The sequence below is a fragment of the Ornithorhynchus anatinus genome, chromosome 2 (assembly GCF_004115215.2).
Source record: "Ornithorhynchus anatinus isolate Pmale09 chromosome 2, mOrnAna1.pri.v4, whole genome shotgun sequence".
NCBI lineage: Eukaryota > Metazoa > Chordata > Mammalia > Monotremata > Ornithorhynchidae > Ornithorhynchus > Ornithorhynchus anatinus.
In genome coordinates this window covers 147429641-147455491 of record NC_041729.1, presented here as the reverse complement: position 1 = coordinate 147455491, position 25851 = coordinate 147429641, and the positions used below count along the sequence as shown (strand labels likewise).

The following is a 25851-nucleotide window of genomic DNA, read 5'->3' as shown; positions in this document are numbered from 1 at the left end:
ATGGAGAGACCTGAAGCCTATTTCACATAGTATACACTCATCAGATACCATAATAATAATAATAATAATAATAATAATGATAAAATAAGAATACAATATAACCCCCAACTACCACTTAAGTACTTCCACACCACCTAAGCACTTAACTTTCCATGTTCCCCCATGGCACTTTTGTGCATGCTCTATTATAGTCTATTATACTTTATACTCGATTCCTCCTTATTACTATATTGCGCTATATATTTTATTACTTCCTCCTCTTCTTCAAATGTCGTTGAGTCATTTCTGATCCACAGCGACTCCATGGACACACCCTCTCCAGAAAGTCTCATCTTCTGCCATAAAGTCGTTGTGGTATGTGTATCCATAGAGCGTTCTTGGTAAAAATCCGGAAGTGGTTTACCATTGCCGCCGCCTTCTGCACCGTCAAAAACTCGAGACTCTGCCACTGTCTTTGCCAGCGTTTTAATAACTAGATCATCCGCTTTTTAAGTTTTTTCCCATGATGCCGCGGCCCAGCACAGGTGAATCGACTTTAGCTCTTCGGCTTAAACCTTTCCACTGTGGGTAACCCTGACGAGAGAATGTCTCTCAGTGGCATAGTTTTAAGCTTCATCAGCGGAGGCAAACTCTCCTGCCGTGATAAGGCATCGATAATCATTGTTAATAATCATATTTATCGGGTGCTCCCTCTGTGCAAAGCACTGTACTAAGCGGTTGGGAGAGTGCAGTTTAAACACTCAAACGCATTCCCTACCCTCAACAAGCTCACAGTCTAGAGTTATTACTTCCTATCTATTATTCATTTAAGGGTCTTCCCAGATAGATTGGATGTGCGTCACCTCGCTGATCTCCTGCTCTGGCCCAGTCTGCGCACTCCGCTCCTCTACGTCGAGTTTGCTCACTGTGCCCTAATCTCATCCATCTCATTCATTCATTCCATAGTATTTATTGAGCGCTTACTATGTGCACAGCACTGTACTAAGCGCTTGGAATGTACAAATCGGTAGCAGATAGAGACAGTCCCTGCCCTTTGACGGGCTTACAGTCTAATCACGCCATCGACCCCCTCCCTCCCCCTTTTTTTTTTTTATGGTACTTGTTAAGTGCTTACTCTGTGCCAGGCATTGTTCCAAGTGCTGGGGTAGATACAAGTTAATCAAGTTGGACACAGTTCATTTCCCACATAATAATAATGATAATGATGGTATTTGTTAAGCGCTTACTATGTGCAAAGCACTGTTCTAAGTGCTGGGCACTGTTCTAAGTGTTGGGGCTCACAAGTCTTAATCCCCATTTTACAGATGAGGTAAATGAGGAACAGTGAAGTGACTTGTTCAAGGTCACGCAGCAGGCCTGTGGCAGAGCGGGGGTTAGAATCCAGGTCCTTCTGTCTCCCAGGCCCGCGCTCTATCCACTAGGCCACCCTGCTTTTCAGTAGAGAAGCAGTGTGGCTCAGTGGAAAGAGCCCGGGCTTTGGAGTCCGAGGTCATGGGTTCGAATCCCGGCTCTGCCACTTGGCAGCTGTGTGACTGTGGGCAAGTCACTTCACTTCTCGGTGCCTCAGTTACCTCATCTGTAAAATGGGGATTAACCGTGAGCCTCACGTGGGACAACCTGATTCCCTTGTATCTACCCCAGCGCTTAGAACAGTGCTCTGCACATAGTAAGCGCTTAACAAATACCAACTCTATCATTATTATTCATTCAATCGTATTTATTGAGCGCTTACTGTGTGCAGAGCGATGTACTCGCACGTCCTTCCCCTAGCCTGGAACTCCTCCTCTCAAAGCATGATTAAGGTCACATCTCCCCTCAGAGGCCTTTCCCGACTAAGCCCCTTTTCCCCCTCCTTGCTCTCCCTTCTGTGTCATCTTTGAATTTAGTTCTGTGACCTTTGGACATTTGATATTCACCCGCCCTAAGCCCACATCTCTTACGTACAACTCTTTAACTTTTGCATTATAAACTATTCATATTCATGTCTGTCTCCCCTCCTAGACTGTAAGCCCGTTATGGGTGGGGAACTTGTCCACTAATTCTGTTGTATTGCACTCTCCCAAGCACTTAGTACAGTGCTCTGCACATAGTAAGCTCTCGGTAAATACCACTGATCGATTGATTAAGAGCAGGGCCCGTGTATACTAATCATACCAAGCACTTAGTTCAGTCCTCTACAATAAATGCTCTTGAATGACAGAAACAGCATGGGGTAGGAATAGACCGAAGGAGATAATGGATGCCCAGAGCGCGAAGCAGCCGCGATACTGAACAAGGCTGTTTATGAAGCGTCTCTGTTAAATATTCCGGATGCGCCCAGGGTGAAACAGCATCAGGCTCAGTGGGCACGAACAGTAGATGTGAACAGACAAAGCCTGATGGTTGGAACTCAACCAAGGTTCGGGCCTGGCTTTCGGCTCCTGGCTCCCCGGCAAATTTAACGGATCCTCTGCTATTTGACCGTGGGACTCTGAAAACGCTACCTTCAGTCAGCTTCAACAAGAAGGTTTTTAACAGGATTTTGCCCAAAGATTGCTCTTTGAGGCTTTTGTCAGGCAAACGTGTCTTACGGGCATTTGAAGATGAACCAGGAGATGTATTATTGAATAGAAAGTCCTTTCCCGAAACACAGTGTAGCGGGAGATGGAACCGCTGGAAAAATAAAATGAGCAAAGATATGGTTTTCTGTAAAAAGAAGCAGCGTGGCTACGAGAAGCAGCGAGGCTCAAGTGGAAAGAGCCCGGGCTCGGGAGTCAGAGATCATGGGTTCGAATCCCGACTCTGCCACTTGTCAGCTGTGTGACTGTGGGCGAGTCACTTCACTTCTCTGGGCCTCAGTTTCCTCATCTGTAAAATGGGGATTAACTGTGAACCTCACGTGGGACAACCTGATTGCCCTGAATCTACCCCAGCTCTTAGAACAGTGCTCTGCACATAGTAAGCGCTTAACAAATACCAACATTATTACATTATTATTAAAAAGGGACTTATCATAGTAGAAAATGAAACAGCACTGAAAGGGAAAATAACTGTTAATTTTGTTTTAAATGTCTGTTGGGAGTCAGGGAAATGCACTGAGACAGGGAGTTGGGATAATAATAATCATATTCATAATAATAATTGTGGTATTTGTTAAGTACTTACTATGTATGTGCCAGGTACTGCACTAAGCGCTGGGGTGGATACAAACAAATCAGTTTGGACACAGTTCCCGCAGCACATAGGGCTCCCAGTCTCAATTCCCATTTCACAGATGAGGTAACTGAGGCTCAGGGCAGCGAAGTGACTTGCCCAAGATCACATAGCAGTCAAGAGGTTTCGTGCATAGGGCAAATGCGATCATTCAAATTGTGGAGGTCTAAACCGTCAAAGGAAAAGCCAGCTAAATTAGGGAAAAGAAAATTGAATGAACAATAGTATAGTAATCTCAAATGAAAATAATTTCTTTATACCAAATGTTATTTATTTCAGGTAGCATTTTCCAAATTATTTGGCTCCTGCTTACGCATTTTAGATTAGTCATTTCCAATTATTTTTTCCCTGTGTATGCTGAATTATTTAGATATTTCCCCATTTATATATTTTAAATGAAGTAGCATTAAATGATCCGTTTTAAATATTCACGATTATTTGTTCTGGTAATTTTACAACTCACAGTAATCTGTCCTCAGCACCGTTCTCTAATTGTGGAATATGCAAAGTTAAAGCACAGAGTCAACCGTTTCATGGATTTTGAGGAGAGATAATTGGGTTGCGAACACTTAAATTCAAGTTGCCTTTAGGGTTTTTTGTCTGTAGCTTTCCTTTTTCATGAAACATGAAAATATTGGCGGGCTCTGGAGCAACCTCATCTAAAATCACTCGAAGGTGACACTCTATCCATCCTAAATTATCCCGGTTTAAAATTCCACAGTCATTTTGCAGAACTTGAAAGGATAACCCACCCTGGGATGTGGGCTACAGTTGTCCCTCATTTATCACTTTTCCTGCTAAGGATCATAAAGTGCACGGAACATGCCATTTCTGGAAAGATCCAACTCGGGATCAGCCTCTCAGAGGGACTCTAGCTTCTTTCTCGCTACATTTTTTCGGAAGTGTTCCTGATTTTCTACATCCCCTGGCACCACCTCTACTTGGTAATGGTGTACTGAGGAACGCAGCAGTGATGTTAATAATAATTGTGGTATTTGTAAAGCGCTTGCTATTTGACAGTGATCGTACCAAACGTTGGGCTACGAAGCAGTGTGGCTCAGTGGAAAGAGCACGGGCTTTGGAGTCAGAGGTCATGAGTTCGAATCCCAGCTCTGCCACTTGTCGGCTGTGTGACTGTGGGTAAGTCACTTAACTTCTCTGTGCCTCAGTTACCGCATCTGTAAAATGGGGATTAAGACCGTGAGCCTCACGAGGGACAACCTGATTCCCCTGTGTCTACCCCAGCGCTTAGAACAGTGCTCTGCACATAGTAAGCGCTTAACAAATACCAACACTATTGTTATTATTATTATTATTACAAGATAATCAGGTGTCACGTGGGGCTCACAATCTAAGTAGAGAAGCGGCGTGGCTCACTGGAAGGAACCCGGGCTTGGGAATGAGAGGTCATGGGTTCGAATGCCGGCTCCGCCTCTTGTCAGCTGTGTGACTCTGGGCAAGTCACTTCACTTCTCTGTGCCTCAGTTTCCTCATCTGTAAAATGGGGATTAAAACTGTGAGCCCCACGTGGGACAACCTGATCACCTTGTATCCCCCCAGCGCTCAGAACAGTGCTTTGCACATAGTAAGCGCTTAACAAATACGACCATTATTCGGAGGGAAAACAGGGATTGAAATCCCATCTTTGCTGGTGAGAGAACTGAGGCATAGGAAATTGAAACGATTTTCCCTAGGTCACACAGCAGGTGTGTGGCGGAATCGGATTAGAACCCAAGTCCTCCAACTCCTTCCACTTTAGGCAAACAGTGGTATTTATTGAGTGCTGTGTGCAGACCACTGTGCTAAACACTTGAACAAGATACTCTGTAGGCATTTGGTGTGTTCTTGTGTCGCTTCTTTGTTTTGGAAGCCCAAGTGCTTAGTACAGTGCGTTGCACCCTGTGGGTGCTCAATAAGTGCTGTTGCTTCTGCTGCTAACTAACACATTTCTCATGTCTTTGTTTCACATCTTCAGTTTTATCTTTTCCTTGATTCCTCCTCACAAGTGAGTCTCTGGCTGCCTATTTTGTCACTACATTTGCTGGTTTCTTGCGGACCCACATCCCGTTTGTCCGATTCCGCCATTATTTGCCACGTATATATTATTCATCCCTGCTTTGCCACTTGTCAGCTGTGTGACTGTGGGCAAGTCACTTCACTTCTCTGTGCCTCAGTTCCCTCATCTGTAAAATGGGATTAAGACTGTGAGCCTCACGTGGGACAACCTGATTCCCCTGTGTCTACCCCAGCGCTTAGAACAGTGCTCTGTACATAGTAAGCGCTTCACAAATACCGACATTATTATTATTAATAATGTCTTTACTCAAGTCCAATTCACTACAAGAATTTTGTCTTCTCCTGTCAGAGATCCCAGTGTTGGAAGTGGAAAGGTTCTCACAAAAGTCTGACATAAGATTGAATTTGGCTCCATCGCCGCCCAAAATAGCGTGACCCAATTGAAAGCAACTTCTAAACTGTAGGTTGGTTGTGGGCAGGGAATGTTGTCTACCAACTCTGTTGTGTGCCAAGCACTGTTCTAAGCGCTGGGGCGGATACAAGCCAATCGGGGTGGACACAGTCCCTGTCCCTCGTTGGGCTCACGGTCTCAATCCCCATTTTTACAGATGAGGTAACTGAGGCCCAGAGAAGTGAAGTGATTTACCCAAAGTCACACAGCAGAGAAGTGGTGGAGCCGGGACTAGAACTCAGAGAACTCAGAGATGCTAGAGAAGCAGCGTGGCTCAGTGGAAAGAACACGGGCTTTGGAGTCAGAGGTCATGGGTTCGAATCCCGGCTCGGCCACTTGTCAGCTGTGTGACTTTGGGCAAGTCACTTAACTTCTCGGTGCCTCAGTTACCCCATCTGTAAAATGGGGATTAAGACTGTGAGCCTCATGTGAGAGCAAGCCGATGACCCTGTATCTCCCCCAGCGCTTAGAACAGTGCTCGGCACATAGTAAGCGCTTAACAAATACCAACATTATTATCATTAACTCGTGACCTTCTGACTCCAAGCCTGTGCTCTATCCACTACGCCATACTGCTTCCTACGGGAGAAGCAGAGAAGAGAAGCAGCATGGCCTAACTGACGTAGCATGGGGCCGGGAGTCAGACGGACCTGCGTTCTAATCCTGCTTCAATGATTTGTCTGCTGTGTGACCCTGGGAAAGTCACTTCACTTCTCTCTGCCTCAGTTATGTCATCTGTAAAATGGAGATTAAGACTTTGAGCCCAATGTGAGTCACGGACTGTGTCCGTCTTGATTGCATAGTATCTACCCTAGTGCTTAGAACAGTGCTTGGCACATAGTAAGCACTTAACAAATACCATAAAATAAAAAAGGCCTCCTGAGGGTAAATAGCTTAATATAAATACATTTTTTATCTATAATTGCACTTTTCTTTCCTTAGTAACTATATCAATTCAAATTCCCAACTCTGCGGTTTATCGTAAACTTATATTGGCCCTAGTAGAATTCCTAAATTTCTGATGCTTGTGTGAGAGAAGAATGATCAATCAATCAGTGATATTTATTGATCACCTACTGGATGTTGAGCTTGGAAGAGTACAATATACTAGAGTTGGTAAACACCATCCCTGCCTTCAAGGATTTTACAGTCTCATGGAGAGGAGTTTATAGTGTATTCTACTCACCTCTTCCGCTCCTCCCACCCCCAAGAAAAATAATCATTGGATTTTCTGACAAAGTAAAGAACATTTAGAATGGATTTTCCACGTTTCTGATCATTCCTTCATTCCTTCATTCAATAGTATTCATTGAGCAATTACTCTGTGCAGAGCACTGTACTAAGCGCTTGGAATGTACAAATGGGCAACAGATAGAGACAATCCCTGCCCATCGATGGGCTTACAGTCTAATCGGTGGAGACAGGCAGACAAAAACAATAGTGATAAATAAAATCAAGGGGATGTACATCTCATTAACAAAATAAATAGGATAATAACAATATATACAAATGAGCAGATGAGCACAGTGTTGAGGGGAGGGGAAGGGAGAGAGGGAGGAGCAGAGGGAAAGAGCGGGGAAAGGAGGCTTAGCTGAGGGGAGGTGAAGGGGGGGCAGAGAGGGAGCGGAGGGAAAAGGGGAAGCTCAGTGTGGGAAGGCCTCTTGGAGGAGGTGAGCTCTCGGTAGGGCTTTGAAGAGGGGAAGAGAGTTAGTTTGGCGGAGGTGAGGAGGGAGGGCGTTCCGGGACCGCGGGAGGACGTGGCCCAGAGGATGACGGCGGGATAGGCGAGAACGGGGGACGGTGAGGAGGTGGGCGGCGGAGGAGCGGAGCGTGCGGGGCGGGCGGTGGAAAGAGAGAAGGGAGGAGAGGTAGGAGGGGGCGAGGGGATGGACAGCCTTGAAGCCCCAGAGCGAGAAGGTTTTGTTTCGTGTGGAGGTCAATAGGCAACCACTGGAGGTTTTTAAGAAGGGGAGTGACAGGCCCGGAGCCTTTCTGCAGGAAGATGAGCCGGGCAGTGGAGTGAAGAATAGACTGGAGCGGGGCGAGACGGGAGGAAGGGAGATCAGAGAGTAAGGCTGACACGATAATCCAGCCGGGATATTACGAGAGCCTGTAACGGTAAGATAGCCGTCTGGGTGGAGAGGAAAGGGCGGATCTTGGCGACGTTATAAAGGTGAGACTGGCAGGTCTCGGTGACAGATTGGATGTGTGGGGTGAATGAGAGACCAGAGTCAAGGACCCAACCCTCCCCCTTAATTCTTTCATGTGATTGTTTAATTACGCATTTTTTATCGATCATATTTTGCTTTGCTTCCGTGTGAGATGTAGGGCCTTGAAGGTGGAGAAATGTATCATTCATATCTTCACATCTTAACTTACTCTTTTATGCTACAGAGAGAGAAATTACAAGTTAAAATACTTAGGAACTGCCAAAATAATTGTGGCGCTATGTGTAAGAATAGAATTCTTCAGTCCTATCAAAAGGGGCGATCGTGCCTGCTTAATATATATTTTTGAAGTGATACTTCTGATACTAAGAACTTCTCCGTGCCGCTGTGGGCAGAGAGACTTCTGTTGGACAGATACAACCTTTTGCATCGGGTGTCATAAAACCTGTTCTCTTCTAGGCTGATGGGTTTGCCCGCTATAGGCTAATGAGCCCGTCTCTGTTTTCCAGTCCACTTTTTGGTAGTCCATTCTTTGAAAGGCTTTGGCTCAATAATAATAATGTTGGTATTTGTTAAGCGCTTACTATGTTCTAAGCGCTGGGGGCGATACAGGCTAATCAGGTCGTCCCACGCGAGGCTCACAGTTAATCCCCATTTTACAGATGAGGGAACCTGAGGCCCAGAGAAGTGAAGTGACCTGCCCACAGTCACACAGCTGACAAGTGGCAGAGCTGGGATTCGAACTCATGGCCTCTGACTCCCAAGCCCAAGCTCTTTCCACTAAGCCACACTGCTAATAATAATTCAATGATAATTGTGGTATTTCCTAAGCGCTTGCTGCCTGCCAAGCACTGTACTAAGTAAAAGCAAATCAGGTTGGAACCCAGTCCCCGTCCCATACGGGGCTCACGGTCTTAATCTCCATTCTACCGATGAGGTGACTGAGGCACAGAGAAGTGAAGTGACTCGCTCAAGGTCACCCAGCCGATAAGCGGCAGAGCAGGGATTAGAACCCAGATCCTCTGACTCCCAGGCCCGTGCTCTATCCACTAGGCCGGGATGTCGGTCAGACCGGACTTGCTGTAGTGGCTGTTCTAAGCAGCAGGGCCACTGGGATAGAGCACGGTGTAGTGGTTCAGTCGTCTGTTATACTGAACTCTGTTAGAGAAGCAGCATGGCATAGTGGATAGACCGTGGACCTGGAAGTCAGAAAGTCATGGGTTCTAATTCCGCTCTACCACTTGTCTGCTGTGTGACCTCGGTCAAGTCACTGCACTTCCCTGGGCCTCATTTCCTCATCTGTAAAATGGGGATTGAGACTGTCAGCCCCATGTGGGATAGGGTCAGTGTCCAACCCGATTTGCTTGTATCTATCGCAGCTCTCAGTACGTTGTACATTCCAAGCGCTTAGTACGGTGCTCTGCACATAGTAAGTGCTCAATAAATACTATTGAATGAATGAATACAGTAAGTGCTTAACAAATACCAGAGTAGTCATTATTATTAATAACGTTGGTATTTTGTTAAGTGCTACTATGTGCACAGCACTGTTCTAAGCGCTGGGGAGATACAGGGTCATCAGGTTGTCCCACATGAGGCTCACAGTCTTAATCCCCATTTTCCAGATGAGGTCACTGAGGCACAGAGAAGTGAAGTGACTTGCCCACAGTCACACAGCTGACAGGTGGCAGAGGCGGGATTCGAACCCATGACCTCTGGCTCCCAAGCCTGTGCTCTTTCCACTGAGCCACGCTGCTTCTCCAATTGTTATTACGTTGTACTCTCCCAAGTGCCTAGTAAATGTTCGGAACACAGAAGTCCTCAACGAATACAAATGATTGATTGATTGATTGATTGATTGGTCCCCCATCACTCCACTGCCCTATTCCTAAGACGAACTGCAGTACACTGTGTTTTTCCACTGCTTTTTCTGGCTCTCCAGTCTCCACATTTCTCCTTTCAGTTCATCACAAAGAAGCTGTTTGAGTATTCCGCTATCATCCATTCTCCTCCTGTGCTCCTCCCTCCCAGCAAAGCTATACGACTGTCGCTTCGTCGCTGGTTAGGTGATTGTGTTCTAGGACCGTCCAGCAGTTCACTGCTCTCCCTCTCATCAGAGTGCTTTGGAATTCCCATTTCCTCCACGAGGCTCCTGTGTGACCCTGGATAAGTCACTTTACTTCTTCGTACCTGTTTCCCACGTCTGTAAAATGCAGATTAAGACTGTGAGCCCAATGTGGGACATGGACTGTGTCCAACCTGATTAGTTTGTGTCTACCCCAGAGCTTAGTTCAATGTCTGGCACATAGTGAACACTTGCCGATTTGTACATTCCAAGTGCTTAGTACAGTGCTCTGCACATAGTAAGCGCTCAATAAATAGTATTGAATGAACGTACACCATTAAAAAAAAAAAAGCTTTACCTTTTTTCTTCTCTCCAAATCATGGCCGCTCTACCATCATTGCTCAAATGTGGTCACAGACTTTCTCATCCCACTTTTGTATGGAGCAATTCATAACCTCTATTAGTGGAACACTTAATAAATCAATTACTCAGTGACTTTCAAGTGCTTACTCTGTGTAGAGCATTCAGGCATTCAATCGTATTTACTGAGCGCTTACTGTATGCAGAGCACTGTGCTAAGTGCTTGGAAAGTATAATTCAGTAACAAAAAGAGACAATCCTTGCCCAACAACGGGCTCACAGTCTAGAAGCGGGGGAGACAGACAACAAAACAAAGCAAATAAACTGGCATTAAAGCTTCAGTATAAATTAAAAAAATTGTAGATATATACACATCGTTAATAAAATGAATAGAATAATAGACATGCACATATATACCCAGGTGATGGGGGGTGGAGAGGGGTCTAGAGCAGACTGAGGGAGTCAGGGTGACGGAGAGAGGAGGAAGAGCAGAGGAAAAGGGGGGTCTTAGTCTGGAAAGGCCTCCTGGAGGAGGAGAGCTTTCAGTAGGGCCTTGAAGTGGGGAGAGCTAATAATAATAATAATAATGTTGGTATTTGTTAAGCGCTTACTATGTGCCGAGCACTGTTCTAAGCGTTGGGGTAGACACAAGGGAATCAGGTTGTCCCACGTGGGGCTCACAGTCTTAATCCCCATTTTACAGATGAGGTAACTGAGGCACCGAGAAGTGAAGTGACTTGCCCAAAATCACACAGCTGACAAGTGGCAGAGCCGGGATTCGAAGCCATGACCTGTGACTCCAAAGCCCGTGCTCTTTCCACTGAGCCACGCTGGGGAGAGGACAATATGATAGAGTTGGAAGATGGGATCCCTGCCCACGAGGAGCTTACGGTCTATAGCGGGAGGCAAACATTAAGATAAACTATGGCTGGGGAAAATAGTAGAGTATAAGGAGATATACATAGGTGCTGTGGGGCTGGGGTGTGTATCAAAGTGCATAAGGGGTACATAGCATAATGATAATGATTATTAGGAGAAAAGGAACACCCAAGGCACTCAATAAGTACAACCTATTGGCTGATTTCAAAGAGAATCGTGTTCTAATTCTTTTTTTTTTTTTTTGCGCGTTTCTCTGTGGACTCAAGGGTCCCAACACAATCTAGAACATGAAGTCCACTAGACCTTAAACTCACTGTAGGCGGGGAATGTATCCGTATATTGTGCTGTACTCTCCCAAGCACTTAGTACAGTAAGCCGCACACAGTAAGCACTCAATAAATGTGATTGATTGATTGATCGGTTGCTAAGTCCCGCAAGTGGCCCAAGTCTCCCCCTGTATATTCTCCCACTGACACGCTGTATCGTGAGGTCCATGCTGTAGCCCAGTAAGGTGGCTAGATTTTCAAAATAGTTTATTTTTAAAAATCGTTCATTATTGTCTCCAAAGTTTCTGGGTCACTGCGGTTTTATTTCACCAATTTAGTTTCCCCGAAGAATTGTTAAAAATGCATAGCAGCACAGTGTAAAGCCTGGATTTTGGTATGGTTTTAAAATGGGACAGTGATATAACGGAAAAAATATATTTTTCCAAAAAATTTGTTTTTCAAACCCTGTATTTTCTCTTGTAAATCATATTGCACATTCAACATTATAAATCGTTTTTGGACATTTTCTTACCAAACTGCCTTGATTGGTTAATCACTGAATTAATTGAATTTACCCATCTTCTCTTCGTAATTAGGAAAATAATATAACAATTATTCAGTGTGAATAATTATGGCCGACGACTAGGATAATAAATCTTAATTTCAGGATCTAGCTAAACATATATTTTTACCTTAATGGAAACGATTACATTAAATTTCCAAAATACAGAGGATTAAATTTTGAAGTGCGAGTAGTGCAAACTCTATTAATGTAACGATTATACTTCGACTTGTGAAAGCTTATTTTTATGTGGGTTTACATTTTTTCCCTTTTAGATGTTAAATAGGAAGATTTTACAGACAACTGATTGTTTTAGATTCCCATAAAAAGCAGAAAGAGAGAAGGGAGGTGACGTAGGAAGGGGCAAGGTGATGGAGAGCTTTAAGGCCAAGAGTGAGGAGTTTTTGTTTCATGCGAAGGTTGATAGGCAACCACTGGAGGTGTTTGAGGAGGGGAGGGACAGGCCCAGAGCGTTTCTGTAGGAAGATGATCCAGGCAGCGGAATGAAGAATAGACTGGAGTGGGGAGAGGCAGGAGGAAGGGAGGTCAGAGAGGAGGCTGACATAATAATCCAGTCGGGATATTATGAGAGCTTGTACCTGCCAGGTAACCATTTGGATGGAGAGGAAAGGGCAGATCTTGGCGCTGTTGTAAAGGAGAGACCGGCAGGTGTTGGAGACATTGGATGTGTGGGGTGAACGAGAGAGCCGAGTCGAGGATGACACCGAGGTTGCGGGCCTGTGAGACGGGAAGGATGGTGGTGCCGTCCACAGTGACAGGGAAGTCAGGGAGAGGACAGGGTTTGGGAGGGAAGATGAGGAGCTCAGTTTTGGACATGATGAGTTTTAGTCGGCGGGCAGACATCCAGGTGGAGACGTCCTGGAGGCAGGAGGAGATACGAGCCTGGAGGGAGGAGGAGAGAACAGGGGAGGAGATGGAGATTTGGGTGTCATCTGCGTAGAGATGATAGTCGAAGCCTTTGGAGCGAATGAGTTCGCCAAGGGAGTGAGTGTAGATGGAGAACAGAAGAGGACCAAGAACTGACCCTTGAGGAACCCCGACAGATAGGGGATGAGAGGGGGAGGAGGAGCCCGCGAAGGAGACTGAGAATGAATGGCCAGAGACATAAGAGGAGAACCGGGAGAGGACAGAGTCCGTGAAGCCAAGGTGAGATAAAGTGTGCAGGAGAAGGCGGTGGTCGAGTGTCAGAGGCAGCTGAGAGGTCGAGGAGGATTACGATAGAATAGGAATATCTTTACTATTGTATTAGCCTTTTGGCTGTCTTCCCGGCCTCCTGTCTCTCCCCTGTCTAGGCCTCATTTCACTCTGCTCCCTGGATCGTTTCTTTTTCTAAAAAAAAAGTTCAGTTCACTTCTCCCCACTCCTCAGAAACATGTAGTGATTGTACAGCCATTCCACATCAAACAGAAATACCTTACCGTTGGCTTTAAGATACTCAGTCGACTCTTCCCTCCTCTCTCCCTCTTCGATTATCTACCGTTGAAACGCAACGCACGCACTTTGCTCCTCTTACACCAACCTACTCACTGTATCTCAGTTTTGTCTCTCATGCTACCGACCACTTACTCATGTCATCCTTTGGGCCTGGAACCCCTTCTCTCTTAATATCCAACAGGGCTTCAGCACTGTCCTCATCTTCAAAGCCCTGCTAAAATCATATCTCTTTAAGAGGCCTTCCCTAATTTCCTCTATTTACGCTCCCTTCTGTATCACCTAGGCACTTGGCTCTGTATCTCCTAAGCACATTGATACTCACCCCAGCTCCACAGAACTTCTGAACACATCATTATACCCTGCCTATATCCTCTATAGGATATAGATCCTGCCAAATCCTCTATTTGATTTTTCTTAATATGTCCGTCTTTCTCTCTAGACTGTAAGTGACTTGTGGGCAGGGATCATGTCTACCAATTCTCTTGTGTCCTCCCAAGTGCCCAGTACAGCGCTCTGCACATCGTAAGCGCTCAACAAATACCACTAATGGATTGATTGAACATAGTTGTTGTCATAAATGTTACGGAGCAACACATTTCAGTATTGTGAGATAATTGGATTGTTCCACCCTGGATCTATTTTCTCAGGATGACATTCTATTGTGACCATACGGGGCTATTTTAAAGTCAAAATAGATAATATATATAAAAGCCCTTAGAATTACTTAAAGGAAAGGTGGTGTGGCAGTCCAAGAATAAAGTTTTTCAATCGATAATATGTTTTGTCATAAAGCAGTTCAGTAATAGATTTCAGATACATATTTACAAATGGTTTAAAATCTCACCTTCAGGGATCGAGTAATAGTGTCCAGAGAATAGTTTATGCCAAATCGTTTCTACCAAACTCAAAATTATCCATGGGATTTGAAAGATGCCTCCGTCAGAGAGTTTGGGAAATGCATAAAGCTATGAATAAACACCTCTGTGAGGGAATGGGCTGACATAATATTTGCAAGCAATAACAGTTTACTCAGAGAAGGTTGGACATGCAAAGAGAAGCTAAAAATTGATCTGCAAAGGAGAAATCTATCCCCTTTTTCCTCCAACCTAATCCCAGGCATTAATCAGGTGATAAATGGGCAGTTTGCTTCAAATAAGGCGTGTTTCCACCTCAGGGGTAGCAGGAAGAGCCAATAACAGCAGAAGTCAGTCAGTCATATTCCTTGAACATTTATTGAGCATTTACTGTGTGCAGAGGGCTGTATTAAGTGCTTGGCAATGTACAATAGAACCGAGCTGGTAGACAGATTCCCTTCCCACAACGAGTTTAGAGTCTAGAGGGATGTTTCCACCCAAGACACCGAGAGTCCAGTCGGGGGTCTTTGCACTCACTAAATGCTGTTGTCGATGATGACGATGATGACTTCATATTCTCGATCATTAGAGGAAGGCAGGACGTACGTGTTTAATAATATAGATACGTTCAGGTTTATTAGAAACAGCGGGGCCTATTGGAAAGAATACGGGTCTGATAGCCAGAGTCTGTCTGTCGATCGAATTGATCGAGTGCTTGCTGTGTGCAGAGCCCTGTACTAAACCCTTGGAAGAGTACAATATAACAATGTAACAGACACATTCTGTGCCCACAACGCGCTTACAATTTAGGGGACTTGGAATCGAATCCACCGCTTATCTGTTGTGTGACCTGGAGCAGCAGCCCGGTGTAGTGGATAGAGCACGGGGCCTGGGAGTCAGAAGGTCACGGGTTCTAATCCAGGCTATGCCGCTTGTCTGCCGTGTGAACTTGGGCACGTCGCTTCACTCCTCTGTGCCTATCTCATCTGTAAAATGGGGATTGAGACTGTGAGCCCCATGCGGCATTAGAGAAATAGCGTGGCTCAGTGGAAAGAGCCCAGGCTTGGGAGTCAGAGGTCAAGGGTTCGAATCCTGACTCTGCCCCTTGTCAGCTGTGAGACCGTGGGCAAGTCACCTAACTTCTCTGTGCCTCAGTTACCTCATCTGGAAAATGGGGATTAACTGTGAGCCTCACGTGGGACGACCTGATTACCCTGTATCTACGGATTACCCTGTATCTACCCCAGCACTTAGAACAGTGCTCTGCACATAGTAAGCGCTTAACAAATACCAACGTAATTATTATAAGGGACTGTGTCCAACCCAATTTGCTTGTATCCACCCCAGCACTTAGTTCAGCACCTAGAACATAGTAAATGCTTACTAAATACCTTAATTCTAATTATTATGCCCTGGGACAAGTCACTCCATCTGTCTGTGCCTCAGTTCCCTTATCTGCAAAATGGGGATTCAATACCTGTTCTTCCTCCTACTTAGACTGCATATCCTATGTGGGACCTGACTATTTTGTAACTATCTCATTCATCCATTCAATAGTATTTATTGAGCGCTTACTATGTGCAGAGCACTGTACTAAGCGCTTGGAATGAACAAGTCGGCAACAGATAGAGACAGTCCCTGCCCTTTGACGGGCTTACGGTCTAATCGGGGGAGACGGACAGACGAGAACAATGGCAATAAATAGAGTAAAAATATGGAACGCTTCACGAATCTCAGGGCTTGGCACATAGTAAGCACTGAACAAGTACCTCAGTTTTTTGTTGTTCCTTGAAGATGAAGCTATTGATTATATTCCCGTGTGATGCTGGCAGGTTTTAGACTTGCAGTCATTTTCCCTGCTCAGTGGAAGTGTAGTCTGTTCCTTTATGATAGTTTTACTCAAAAAGAACTATTCTAGCTCTGAGGTTTACACACCAGCTTGCTCTGTCTCCTGCTGTTCCCTCTCTGCAGTTAAAACTGTGTTGCTTTGCTTCCAATTTTTCCTTCCCATGCCTGCAGTTATCTCTCTTCATCTTGACAAACAGCTGCTCTTTTGGCATCCCGCTGACATGAATTCTTTGCGTATGTATCGTGGCCTGGTGGAAAGAGCATGGCCCTGGAAATCAGAGGATCTGGCTTTCCGATCCCCAGGTCTGCCACTTGTCTGCTGTGTGACCTCGGGCAGATCGCTTCCCGGCCTTGTGCCTCAGTTTCCTCAGCTGTAAAATGGGGTTTGATGAAGATTTGGAGCCCTGTGAGGGACAGGGATCGTGTAAGCCCTGATTAACTAGTATATACCTCAGCACTTTGTACTGCTCGGGAACATAGTAAATGCTTAACAAATGCTACTATTATTATAATAATAATAATAATGTTGGTATTTGTTAAGCGCTTACTATGTGCACAGCACTGTTCTAAGCGCTGGGGTAGACACAGGGGAATCAGGTTGTCCCACGTGGGGCTCACAGTCTTAATCCCCATTTTACAGATGAGGTAACTGAGGCACAGAGAAGTGAAGTGACTTGCCCACAGTCACACAGCTGCCAAGTGGCAGAGCCGGGATTCGAACCCATGACCTCTGACTCCAAAGCCCGGGCTCTTTTCACTGAGCCACGCTGCTTCTCTATTATGGGAAGCAGCACGGTCTAGTGGCAAGAACACTGGCTGGGGAGTCGGAGGCTGTGGGTTCTAATCCCGGCTCTGCCGCTTGTCAGCCGTGTGACCTTGGGCAAGTCACTTCACTTCTCTGTGCCTCAGTTACCTCATCGGTAAAATGGAGATTAAGACCGTGAGCCCCGTATGGGACGGGGACTGGGTTCCAACCTGATTACCTTGTGTCTACCCCAGGACTTAGAACAGTACTTGGCATATTGCAAGTGCTTAATTAACACCGTTATTATCATCATTACTATTATAAGGCAGAACTCCAGGAGCTCTGTCTATAGAGAACTGATTTCCCTATCTTTGCCCCCCTTTACCTTCCCACACCCGACATCGTGACTAAGAGTGGAGCGAGTTTAAGATTACAAATGAGTGGGAAAGTGAATTCCTCAGGCCACTCGGTTCACAGAACAAGTGTCCAGTATATTACACGTTTAGAGCGGCGAAGAGGCGGTGATTACCCTCTTGTTTCTGCTACGGTTTCAACCAATCAATCAATGGTATTTGAGTGTTTATTGTGTGCAGAGCACTCAGGATAGAACAATACAACAGAATCAGTAGATACTTTCTACCCACATCTCTCCAAGGGAAGCCAGATTGTTACCCATAATCTGCGAGTATGGGAATGGATCATATGAATTTATCCCCGAGGAATAGAAACTGGTTTGAAATTGGCTCATTGTTTGCAAGTTTTCTTCCATCCCCTGTGTTGGAGAGGTTGCAATTCACATCTATTTCATAAATAGGAAAACAGAATGGGGTTGCCTAGTAACTTGATACCTGAGTAACTAACCTAGTTTACCCAATCTGCACAGGGTGAACCTATTGGCAGGGTGTAGAAAATTGCTCCGAATCCACACTCTGATAATGATAGCCAATGTGTGAGTCAGCCAACAACGGGAGAATTTGAGACTAGAACTTTTTGGCACAACTCAATATTATTTGATTCGAAAGCCTAAGCCAGAGCCTCGCAGAGGAGATGTTTTCTCCCATGCAATTGCATCCTTGCAGATAGTATGCTCGCAGATAGTCCTGGAAGTCAGTAAAATAAAGTAGCTTCTCTAAAAGGACTGTCTGAAAAGTTTAGGATTTCTCAATCTGGGAAGTACGTGGGTAAGAGCGAACACAGTTGACGTCTATAAAATCATGAAGGATGTACACAGGGCAAGCATAGAATCGTAGTTGCCAAATTGCTCAAGCTCTCTTTTCCTCTTCTTCAACTCCCTTCTACATTGTTCTGACTTGCTCCTTTTGTTTATTCATCTCCTCCCAGCCCCCGGCACTCATGTACATATCTGTAATTGATTTATTTATATTAATGTCTCTCTCACCCTCTAGACTGTAAGCTTGTTGTAGGCGTGAAATGTGTCTGTTATATTGTTATAAGGTACTCTCCCAAGCGCTTAGTACCCTTTCTTGCACGCAGTAAGTGCTCAGTAGATAAGACTGACTGACTCAACCAGAGAAAGAAAAATTGCATCTTGAAGATCGTGGGTTCTAAACAAATAAAAGGAGACAGTTTTATATCCAGTGGATGAAAGCGTATGGATTGGATGATCACAGAAAACTGTGCAAGCTGAAAATATCAATAGGTACCCTCACCAACTCTGAAATCCCTTTATCCGACCATGATCTCTTCACCCGCCTCCTCTCCCACATACCTCTTCCCCTTAAATCTGAACTATTCCCCGACAGAGACCTCCGATCTCCGGACCCCATCCAACCTTCTCAACTCACCGTGCCCCACTTAGCCTCCGTACCTCAAATTACCCCCCCTTGATGACCAAATAGACATTCTCAACACCACCCTCTCCACTAACCTAACTCACTCTCTTCCCTACCCCTCACACACAGCCCAGGATCACCTGTAGTCTGCCTTCTTCGCTCTTGTGCTTGAGTCACATCGCTCTTCCCCTCTCCCAGCCCCACAGCACTTATGTACATATCTGTCATTTAATTTTTTTGTATTAATGTCTGTCTCCCAATCTCTGCCCCCAACCTGTAAGCAAACTGTGGGCAGGGAATGTGTATGTTCATTGTTATACTGTACTCTCCCAAGTGCGTAGAATGAACAGTGCTGCACACAAAGTAAGTGCTCAATAAATATGATTAAATGAATGACTGAAAGAATGATTTTTTAAAATGGAACTTAAGTGCTGACTGTGTAGATAGATAGAAGATAATCAGGTTGGCCACAGCGCCTCACCCACACGGGCTTATATTCTAAGTGTGAGGGGATGAGTAGTTTATAATGGGCTACAAGAGGCAGAAATGGGGCTGCAGCGTTAAAAAGTCGGAGGCCTCCCTAGACTTATCCCTCCTTTTCCTCTCCTCCCCATTGCTTCAACTCCCTCCCTCCACTCTGCCCCCCTCCCCACCCCAAAGCACTTGTGTTTATAGGTACATATTTATTATTCTATTTATTTTATTAATGATGTGTAAATATCTATTATTCTATTTATTTATATTGATGCTATTGATGCCTGTTTACTTGTTTTGATGTCTGTCTCCCCACTTCTAGACTGTGAGTCCATTGAGGGTGGGATTGTCTCTATTTGTTGCTGAATTATACTTTCCAAGTGCTTAGTACAGTGCTCTGCACTCAGTAAGGGCTTAATAAATACGCCTGACTGAATGAATGAAAAATGAAATGGCATATGCTACATCCGTTCACATTAAAATGGATGTCAAAAAATCGCCATCACTTAGATCCTCTAAGCATCCTGTTGTTACCGGTGTAGGTGGAATCCTGAGCTAGATGGACCATTCCTTGTGTTTTTATGTTCTTATCCTGAAAATCCTTGAGGTCCCAGTTTCTTACTGCCTGGGATATGCACCCCAACCTACTGATTATCGTTTTGAAAAGTATTTATGTCAACTTTACGGGATTATATTTTGGTCTTGTTTTACTTTCGGCAGTAGAGTATAATAAATTCTTAGTATTCAACTGTTGATAAACCGGGTTCCCTGGGGTTCGAATTCTGCATTGAGACTAAAAGTTAATGGAAATTACTGAATCACCTCTGATATTTTTTTCAGATATAATGTAATTTTGGGGAACTGTTGCTCAATCTAGTTGGACTTTGTGGAAAAATCTTGTATTTAGGATCAGGTTGTGAAACTATCTCCCCCGAATTCTAATGCTAAGACTCACCGTTGGGGGTCCTTGAACAGAAGTAGATTAGGTCACAGATGTTCATAGCAATCAGTCGAGAAGCAGCATGGTTGATTGGAAGGAGCCCGGGCCTGTGCCACAGATGATCTGAGTTCTAATCCCAGCTCTTCCAATGGCTAACTGTGTGACACTTAACTTCTTGGTGCCTCAGTCATGTCATCTGTAAAATGGGGATTAAATCATCCTCCCTTTCACTTCAACTGTGAGCCCCATGTTGGATGGAGACTGTCTCCAACCTGATAAGCTTGTATCTACACCAGAGCTTAGAACAGTGCTCGACACAAAGTATACACTTAACAAATACCGTAAAAAAAATCAATGGGATTTATTGAGCACTTACTGTTTTCAGAGTAGTGTACAGAGCACTTAGGACAGTTAAATTTGACATAGTAGATACTTTCCCTGCCTACAATGGAAGCACCTACTTTATGGGTCCATCTTCTGGGTATTGTATAGCTAGAAATCGCAGGTGATTAATTTTTCTGTCTTATTTGGACAAAATCATCCCTTCGCTAGAGAACATGTGAGAGATTCGTCTTTTCGTATTTTTAAGGCACAGTTATACCTTGAGTTGGAGGGAAGGAATAGAGTCCTTTGGTTGGATGCCCAGTGAGGATAGAGCACTATTGATGTGACTAAATGAAAAAAAAATATTCACGGCATTTTAAAAACAATTGTTGTTATAGAGGAATTCCAGGGAAGAAATGTGGAACAATAATTCTCACAGCAGAAGAGCTGAACTGTTGTAGGGTAAGTGAAATTTTCCTGAATTTTTCGTACAATTTGGTATTTTTGATACTATGCTTTCCTGAGATATTATGATTCTTTAAAACATTAATTTCATACGGGTGTCTGACGAGCAAGCGTATTACTGTGAAGTTCGTTGTGATTCAGTATCGTGAACTTATCACTCGCTGGAGACGCTAGGCTCATTCGGCAATTAGATTCACATTTACGTGGTCTCGGCTCGTTCTTTTCAAATAGGGTATATTTTCAGTAAGAGTACTTTTCCTTTTCAATTCTAATCATCCATCGCAAAGAATTATAATAACAATTAAATCTCTGCGTGTACATTCTAGAATTGTTTCTGCCATATGAAATTCATGGTCCTTTCAGTTATTGGTATTGGTGTGTTCTAGCTTCATTACCTATTACGGCTGGATATTTGTCAGGTCAACCCGTTACTCGAGATTATACTAGAACGTTCGTGTGTTGGGACGGCCGAGGGAATGATCACCAAAGCTTACTCAGAAGCTAGATATTTTACTATGTGGCACAAAATCAACAGGAAGTCAGAGATTCAGCTACAGCAACAAACGCAACTGTACCCCTCCCAACTCAGTCACGGAGTGTTCGTACTGTGAGGCGGTCAGTCTTGTCCGGTGTTTAGGTCCTTAACGAGCTGGTCCGGCCAGGACATCCCTGGCTTAAAAGGTCTCTGGGCCTGGCCTCTCTCCTTCTTCCCTTTGGAGGACCTCCTCCAGAGCTCAGAACAGTGCTTGGCACTTAATAAGTGCTTAACAAATACCATTATTATTATTATTATACTATTCACGTTGACCCTAGCATCAAGCTTCTTCCGGCGAGGCCCTAATCTATTACTGCCGAATAGTTTGCTCGTTTTGGGGGGAATTTGGGATGAAGGTGCAATTTCCTTTCTTCAGTTTTCCTTTCTTCTCTAATCTCTAAGCAGGGGGACTCCTCCCCCTTAGCAGGAGGCGCTAAGCAGATGACTGGGGGTCATGTTTGTTGAGAGAGTTAGTTTTGGAAGTAGATGTTAAGTGAGTTAGTCTCAAGAGGTGGGTCCAGAGATCTAGTTGATGTCAGGATCCTTAGCCTATTTTCCTTCAGCACTCCACCCCAGCCCCAGCAAGAGCGGGGCCCTGGCTCACTTCCAGCGTCCAGGTTGTGAGTAGCTCAGATGACTGCTACAAGCCTGTCATCCCTTACATAGAGGCAAACGACAGAGTATTAGGCAAATCGATGGCCATAAAAATACGAGGAATAATCAGTATGTATTATCATTTGGTCTTCGCTTGGAGCCTATCTGTACATCTGGCTACAGTCACAGAAAGCGATACGCCAATGGACATTGTTTAGCACGTTGTTTTATGCAAGGTGCAAACTGTACTAATCAATCCTTCATTTTCATCCCAGCTCTGTCACTTGTCAGCTGTGTGACTGTGGGCAAGTCACTTCACTTCTCTGTGCCTCAGTTCCCTCATTTGTAAAATGGGGATAAAGACTGTGAGCCCCATCTGGGACAAACTGATGACCTTGTATCTACCTCAGCGCTTAGAACAGTGCTTGGCACGTAGTAAGCGCTTAATAAATACCATCATTATTATTATTATTCATTTTTCTAAGTACTCCAATTGAACCAGACCAGAGAACGATAGAAAAAACAACAACAAAACTTGGAGTTACCCATCCATACCCATTTAAGAATTCCATAACATTTACGTCTTGTCTTCCTCAGGAACTGATTCACATATAAAAAGGATTTAATAGACGTGTGACGTTAATTGAACCTAGTTTTCAACCCATCATAAAAAGTCCACCTATAGTCAGAGAGGATGTTGCTACTGGTAGGAAAATGACCATCGTCGCTACTACAAATGAGCCGGTCGGCCAGGGATAAACCCATGGGAGGGCTCCAGTCATTCATTCATTCATTCATTCATTCATTCATTCATTCATTCATATTTATTGAGCGCTTACTATGTGCAGAGCACTGCACTAAGCGCTTGGAATGGACAAATCGGTAACAGATAGACACAGTCCCTGCCCTTTGACGGGTTTACAGTCTAATCCCAGCTCTGCCACTTGTCAGCTGTAGCGGGAGATGGAACTGATAGAAAAATAAAATAAGCAAAGATATGGTTTACTGTAAAAAGAAGCCACGTGGCTATGAGAAGCAGCGTGGCTCAGTGGAAAGATCCCGGGCTTGGGAGTCAGAGATCATGGGTTCGAATCCCGGCTCTGCCACTTGTCAGCTGTGTGACTGTGACTTAACCTCTATGTGCCTCAGTTACCTCATCTGTAAAATGGGGATTAACTGTGAGCCTCACGTGTTACGTTTTTTCTTCGGTCCTCTCTAAACGGTGTGGGATTAGATACTGGTCAGTCACTCAATCATATTTGTACTGAGTGTATATTGTGTGCAAATCGTCATCCTAAGCACTTGGGAGAGTATGATACAATAATAAACAGACACATTCCCAGTCCACACCCAACTGGATCTCCAGTGTTTGGGGACTGAATCCGGAGAGAAGCCCAGTACTGGAGCTTGACTCTGCTTATTGCTAATTGTTCTTGTCTGTCTGTCTCCCCCGATTAATAATAAGAATAATAATAATAATGTTGGTATTTGTTAAGCGCTTACTATGTGCAGAGCACTGTTCTAAGCGCTGGGGTAGATACAGTTGTTCTTGTTCTTGTCTGTCCGTCTCCCCCGATTAGACTGTAAGCCCGTCAGAGAGCAGGGACCGTCTCTATCTGTTAGCGATTTGTACATTCCAAGTGCTTAGTCCAGTGCTCTGCACATAGTAAGCCCTCAATAAATACTATTGAATGAATGAATGAATGAATGAATACAGTTGAATGAGGTTGTCCCACGTGAGGTTCACAGTCTTCATCCCCCTTTTACAGATGAGGGAACTGAGGTACAGAGAAGTGAAGTGACATGCCCACAGTCACACAGCGGAGAAGGGGCACACCTCAATTATTATTACTGTTATTATAATTACTGTTATTATTATTATGAAAGCAGTTTTGCTTTTAGAAGGTTACTGTAAACTTTAATATCCTGCCAAGTTACTTTACAGTCCCCAAAAATCTTATAGCAGGTGCCTCTTTCCTGATAACATCGGACTTACGTTCTTATTCCAGCAGTTTCTTTGCTGGCATTTAAGTGCTTTCTGTGTGCTACCCACCAAAATGCTGGGTAGATACAAGATAATTGGGTTGGACAACATCTCTGTCCCCCATAAGTCTCCCCATCTCAATCCCCATTTTACAGATGAGATAATTGAGGCACAGAGAAATTAAGTGACTTGCCGAGGCTAAGCAGCAGTTGTGCTGTAGAAGCACATAGAAGATATGCAGATGCTTCTCAACCAGTTTTCAGAATCAACAAAGATCAATCCGGCAATGTTTTTTCCTGAGGGCTTACTGTGTGCAGAGCACTTATTACAGTACAACAGAGTTGGTAGACACGATCCTTCCTCACAAGGAGCTCACAGTCTCAAGGGGGAAAAGAACTACACATTGAGAGTTTTTGTTAAACTTGTCCTTCATTTTAGAAGGTGATGCTACTGGTGGTAAAGTGACCCTGGGTGAGGTGTTCATTCATTCGATTGTATGTATTGAGCACTTACTATGTGCAAAGCACTGTACTGAGCACTGGGGAGGGTACGATCTGACATCAAACGGATACATTCCTTGCCCACAAAGAGCTCACACTCTAGAGGGGAAGACAGACATTAATATAAATAAATACATACATGGATAAATAAGTAAATGAATTACAGGTAGAGCCCGGGCTTGGGAGTCAGACGTCATGGGTTCGAATCCCGGCTCTGCCACCTGTCAGCTGTGTGACTGTGGGCAAGTCACTTAACTTCTCTGTGCTTCAGTTACCTCATCTGTAAAATGGGGATTAAGATTGTGAGCCTCACGTGGGACAACCTGATTACCCTGTATCTACCCCAGCGCTTAGAACGGTGCTCGGCACATAGTAAGCGCTTAACAAATACCGACATCATCATCATCATCATCATTAAAGATGTTGGTAGGCGTTGATAGGTATGGTTCCAGTATCCCATAGTCCTTCATTCTCCTTTTATGTCCTCCCAGGCAAAGCTTTGTTGAGTTGACCGTAAATAGCTTCAGAGCTGGCAAGGCCAATCTGGCTTTGGTAAACTCTATCTCCAAACAGTTATCTCTATAAACAAAGTTAAATTCCATCATTTAAGTCTGTTGAGTAGGTAGAGAAAAAAACAAATCAAGAAAGCTGTGAATCCTTGCATAGCCTCAGAGATATGGTATGGTGTCAACATCGAAACTGAGATCAAAATAAAGGAATATAGGGACAGATGTAGTATCAATCCTTCTTTATGACTGTGAGAACTGGACATACTTCAGATGCTACATTACATTTATAATTATTAATGTTATAATGTGTTAACGATAATAATGGTATTTGTAAAGCACTTACTAGGTGCCAAGCACTGGACTGAGCACTAAGGTCTTGCCTTATCTGAGGCTGTCGAGTCATATCGGACCCATGGCGACTCGATGGCCACATGTCTCCCAGAAAGCCCCCTTCTCCATCCGTAATCGTTCTGGTAGTGGAATTAAGATTCAAGTTAAGTGACTTGCCCAAGGTCACACAGCAGGCAAATGGCTGAGGCAGGATTAGAACCCAGGTCCCCTGGCTCTTAGGCCCAAGTTGTTTCCACTGTGGAATTATAAGAGCAATTCCTCCACATCAAATCATCACAAACAATATCAATCAATCATATTTATTGAGTGCTTACTGGGTGATGATGATGATGGTATTTGGTAAGGGCTTACTATGTGCTAAGCACTGTTCTAAGCCCTGGACAGAGCACTGCCCTGAACGCTTGGGAGAGTACAGTAGAACAACACAACAGACACACCTGTTGCCCGCAGTGAACTTCAAGGTCTTGGAATTCAGCGAAACCAACATCATCCAAGTAAGGCTTGCCATCAATTATTGCTAT

The 25851-nt window shown here is 44.4% G+C and overlaps 1 protein-coding gene across 2 annotated transcripts in view; it reads left to right on the top strand.

The window, feature by feature from the left end:
- The window catches only part of CPNE8 (copine 8), a 296420-nt gene that overhangs the window by 116999 nt on the left and 153570 nt on the right, over positions 1-25851 (top strand). For both annotated transcript variants that reach the window (XM_029058426.1, XM_039911231.1), the window contains exon 7: positions 20791-20854. In XM_029058426.1, the coding sequence (XP_028914259.1) occupies positions 20791-20854 (64 nt within the window). The remainder of the gene's footprint in view (positions 1-20790; positions 20855-25851) is intronic.